Source organism: Sceloporus occidentalis, unplaced genomic scaffold (assembly GCF_023333645.1).
Source record: "Sceloporus occidentalis isolate IW3139 unplaced genomic scaffold, rSceOcc1.0.p SCAF_198, whole genome shotgun sequence".
Classification (NCBI taxonomy): domain Eukaryota; kingdom Metazoa; phylum Chordata; class Lepidosauria; order Squamata; family Phrynosomatidae; genus Sceloporus; species Sceloporus occidentalis.
Window position 1 is genome coordinate 616,733 of NW_028317178.1, and position 4,678 is coordinate 621,410.

Sequence of the window (4,678 nt, forward strand, 5' to 3'; positions counted from 1 at the left end):
ATTCTGTAATAAGGCACATAAGGTCCATTTCTCCAGCGGTACCCAATCGCTTTGATATGAGGAGTCAGAACAAAACAAACAAAAACAAAAAAAACAATCACGCTGATAAGTTTGTGTTTTCGTGTTGACTCCAGCTGCCGACACGCTCCACAAATGTCTAGGTATCCCTTTTTTCCCCTTCATTTTGTAGCATAAAAATATTTGGATTATTGGGAGTATAACAGAGCTCATTCCAGAGGGCGTAGGTTAATCAACTGACCAGCAGGTGGCGCCGACGAGTATCAGTCCACGGTTAGGGGCTCTGTACGTGGCTCGCGCCATTAGTCCAGAATCACATGATTCTTATGTTGGATTGACATCTGGCTTTGGGTCGTTCAACCTGCTTGATCACCATTAGTCTTGAAGGCTTGCTTTCGAAGGTGAGCCTCGATCTCACCCCTGAACACCAACATCCCCAGGTGCGAATGAGACGCCTCGTTCATGGCCTTGGATTGGATACACATTCTATACTGCTCCGGGGTCAGCTCGTCCACGCAATGCTTCTCGTGCCACAAGTGGAAAAGGCTGGGCACCGGGGTTCGCACCACCATCAGGTCACTGCGAAGGTATTTCCTGTAGAGGTGCACGTCCTCTCCCCCCCACCCTCGGACTTCAAGGTCGAAACCCCCTAAAAGCAGAATATTTTTTTTTCTTTAATTTGTATTTCATTTTTACACAGTTCCATTTAATCACCACTAGATGGAGCCACAGTACACATGATGATCCCACCACTGAGTAAAAAAAAAAAAATCTAATTTATTAATACCAAGCTTTGTGTTTAAAAAAAATAAATTAAGGATTTTTGATGCCAGAGTCTCAGAATAATTAAAAAAGTTTTGCTTACCGACAGCTAGAAAATCTGCCCTGTATTGACAAGTCATACCGAAGCCAAAATCTCTCCAGAAACCGGAGTCTTTCTTGTGAACCTAGAACATTAAGGAGTAGAGAGACGCAACCTGAGCATAAAATTAAAATATATATATATATTCAAAATATTTGAAATTAGCAGCGGTGAGATAAAAGTCCATAACGGATCTCCGGGGAAAAAACAAACAACTTACCAGTTGTTGTTCCACCGGCGGAGGGACCTCTTGGTTGGCGTAGACGATGGCAGGATTGTAAAGGCTGAAGACCACCGGGTAGAAGACCTTCTTACCTACGAGACAAAACAGAGACGTCAGTAAGACCTGACGTGGTGGAGCCTCTTTTTTTTTTGTTTTAAAGCACAAAATTAGCATTTTTAGGTTATTTCCCTCTTTAACATCCCTAACAATGTCAGCTCACCAGGCTTTGCATTCAGTCTGCAGGTGTTGAGAAACCCCGCGGCGAAGTATACATCGACATCACAGAAGAACAACAAGCCGTCTCCTTTGTCCCAGGCTTTGGCGCCCACCTCCAGCCCGCGTCCCCTGTTAAACTCCTCCTTCAGTGGTATCAAGGTGTAGTTACGGGAGCGGGTGGCTCTGTAGGGGCAAATACACACCAATAAGGATAATCTACCAAGACAAATGAAGTTCTTGCGCAATCGCGATCATCCAAATGACTCGGGCGGTCAGGAGACCGATAGCACGCATGTCCTAAAAATCCAAAGGAGACCATGGTTTTACTCCATGGGGTAGTGGTGGTATTTGGGTCCAAAAGATACCGAGGGGCATGCAATCGAGCAAATCGCTGTTTATAATATAGTCTCCCGGGAACCTACCCGTCAAGAACCTTCAGGATCTTCTTGACCTCCGCTAATCCTTCATCTCCAAAGTATACGACAGTCAGGTACGTCCGTCTGTCTTGATGAACACAAACCTCCCTGGAATTTAAAGCAATGGTTTAGGATCCATTCTCCATAACTGGATGGCCTCTTAATTCTCCCCATAGCCTGGGGAACGTTGTGGATACATGGAAGGATCGTGCATCAGAGATGGAATGAAGTAACAAGGCACTGCTGCACCAAGTATGAAATAAAAAGGGAAATTGGGCTAAACATCTGTTTCTTGCAATTATAGAAATTTAAAGTTACTATTCTAGAGTAAGGCCCTCATGGGAAGCATTAATGGGGTATTGTCACCAGTGGGAGAACTAGTATCATCCAATCACTTTCCTCTTCACGCCTATGGGTCTTTGCCCTGGTAAACCCTCTCTCCATACTCATCGCTCACCTGTAGTTCTCCACGAACTGAGCAAAGGCCTCCGTTCTGCCGGAGAGAGGAACGATGATATTGACTAGGGTCCTGGATACGTCCTCCGTGTCCACCTTCACCTTCATGAGAGGCCCGAAAGGGCGGAAAAGGGTTATGTGGTTGTAGTTCTCGGAATCTGGCTTCTTGTAGAAGAGTTCATACTGGGATCCTTTGTCCCTTTCAGTGCGGTAATAGCCTTAGCAAAACAACAAAAGAGACAGGAAAACCCAAGTAAGCCTTACAACAAGTGCCCCAAACCACACGAAACAACACAATAAATGTAAGGTTCATTATTTTGGACCAAAGGAGTGGTGTCATCTCATATGGCTTCCAAGATAACCTTTAAGGAACAACCTAGAAGGCCAGAGCTGGTGTTTTTTGTGGACTCACCTTCTACAAAGTCAGATTCACCGTAGATCACCTTGTTAGCACCTCTGTTCCCCTGCTCTTCATCGTCATCGTCAGGATTATTTATGACTTCCAGTCCAGCCTCTATGACCTCCACCAGTTCGTCTCGCCTGTCCTTCCTAATGGGTTTTTCCTCGGGGTGTCGAGTCAGCCCCATCTCCAGCTGATAAACCTTCATGGTGTTAAAGCTTTCAAATGGGACCACAGCGTACTCGCTTGGGAATTTAGCACCCGCAATGACCTCTGCCTTGTCGATCTGGGAGTGAAGGAACTCCAGTAAATCATTGGGTTGATCTTTGGTACCTTGGTGTCCACCTCCGTTGGCGAGCTTCTTCTCATTTATCGATCTTAACTTCTCGCTCATCTCCTGGAGTTCCTGCTTAAGTTGGGCTATCTGACGCTTAAGGCTGCTTGCCCGATTCTTGTAGTGCTCTTCCTGCTCCTGAAGAAGAGCTTGGTAGTATTCTTTATTGTACAGTTCCCCGGCGATGCCCGGGAGAGAGCCATTTCCTTCAGAAGTAGGAGCACACTGCAGTAGGTACACGAGAAGTATCAAACTAAAGACCAAAGCAAGGCCGACCAGAAACCACCGGGTCCTGGCTTGGAGAAATAATCCTCTCCTGGGCATTCTTTCGAAAAATAGAAGTGGTCTCTTTGCATGAAGTCAATCTACTCTTTTCTCCATGGTGGTTGAACCACAAAACCTTGTCTCAAGCCATGGACTCAAAGTATGACTTGACTTTTTGTTGGTCATCCATCCTAAAAAACACTGAAAAACGTTCCCCCCCCCCCCCCCCCACAGACTCAGCCTCCAATAATCTCCATCAAACCTTCAGCATGGTCTTCTGGAGGAGGTTCACGCAGTCTCGTTGTTAGCAGGTGGGAATGGGATGTTATGAGCGACAGCTGCCGAGGAACATGTCTCCGGACACATTTTCCCTCCTGCGATCTAAACGCATCTATGCTTCACGCTCGGTGGTGCGAATAAGATGATGTCAGTACCCTAAAAAAAAATTAAAAAAATACATTTATATCGTTTATAAATGAAATTTTTAAAAATAAAAAAAGATAAACTAACTTTATATAATATTATAATATAATATATAATACTAGCTCCTAAGTGCTAAGTACATAACAATGGTTAAAAGAACAAAAAAAAATAAAATAAAATTGAAAAAATACATATTCCTTGGAAAAATTGAGACGCTTAATGCAGCCTTTAACATAGAATTTTAAAATTGTCGAAATAAAATTTAAAAAAGGATAATGATGTCATAGTACGGGAATTTAGCTCACTATTCATGGTACGGGAGTTTATGAAATAAGACTTTGGAAAGTTTTATAATTATAAGCAGAAATCAGGGGGTTTTTAGATGAAATGACCTTTCGCTACCGTTTCCGAACTCCTTATTTTATTTTCTTTTTGTTAGCAAATCAGAATTTAGAAAATATATTTATCTTTCCAGAAATTCTTTACAGCTCGTAAAAAAAAAAAAAAAAAAAACACATCAGAGAACTATAAATTTAAACATAAAAGATTTAGGAGACGAATGAGAGAATTTTTAAGGCGAGTTTAACCCCTTAAGGACAATGGGGGCGGTCCCTAAACCCTTTGCTCTGTCATTAAGGGGTTAAAAAAAAAATTTGCAGCAGAATTATTGGCTATTCCGAGCCCCTCCCTATCTCTACATTTTTATGGGAAAAATGAAATAAAACATAAATAACTTTATATTAAATGGACTTATTACCAAAAATAAAAAGGCAATTAAAAAATAAATGGCACTCTTACAAATTCTTTAAATTTCATTGCCGAAAAAGTTTTTAATACATCAAAAGAAAAAACTTTAAAAAAATATTTTTTTTTCCTTTTTTAAATATTCCTTGAAAAAAATTCCTTCCGACAAAGAAGTTTATAACAGTTTCCTTAGTCAGAGACGATTAGAAAGTGACTCAGCATCGGAAGGCAGTTCTTTTTACAGGCTCTATATATACGTGGCCAAGACTTTTTTTATTTTTTTTTTATTTATTTTTTTTAAAAAGGGAAATTTGGGCCATCT

General features: G+C 41.7%; 1 protein-coding gene across 1 annotated transcript; it reads right to left on the minus strand.

Moving 5' to 3' along the window:
• Positions 1-374: 374 nt before the first annotated feature.
• Positions 375-3,249, minus strand: LOC149278192 (chondroitin sulfate N-acetylgalactosaminyltransferase 2-like). Its single transcript, XM_089502211.1, has 7 exons — positions 2,604-3,249; positions 2,193-2,409; positions 1,742-1,843; positions 1,324-1,502; positions 1,101-1,195; positions 884-965; positions 375-667 (listed from the first exon to the last, which is right to left on the minus strand). The coding sequence occupies exons 1-7, from the start codon at positions 3,247-3,249 to the stop codon at positions 375-377; spliced, it is 1,614 nt and encodes a 537-aa protein (XP_089358337.1).
• Positions 3,250-4,678: the final 1,429 nt, after the last annotated feature.

Bases quoted from the DNA above. Each gene is read 5' to 3' on its own strand.
- LOC149278192 (XM_089502211.1), bottom strand. From the start codon at position 3,249: ATGCCCAGGAGAGGATTATTTCTCCAAGCCAGGACCCGGTGGTTTCTG. The intron at 1,196-1,323 runs GTGAGCTGACAT...TTTGTCTCGTAG, and splicing joins CAGACTGAATGCAAAGCCTG to GTAAGAAGGTCTTCTACCCG. The intron at 668-883 runs GTAAGCAAAACT...TTCTGCTTTTAG, and splicing joins GGCAGATTTTCTAGCTGTCG to GGGGTTTCGACCTTGAAGTC.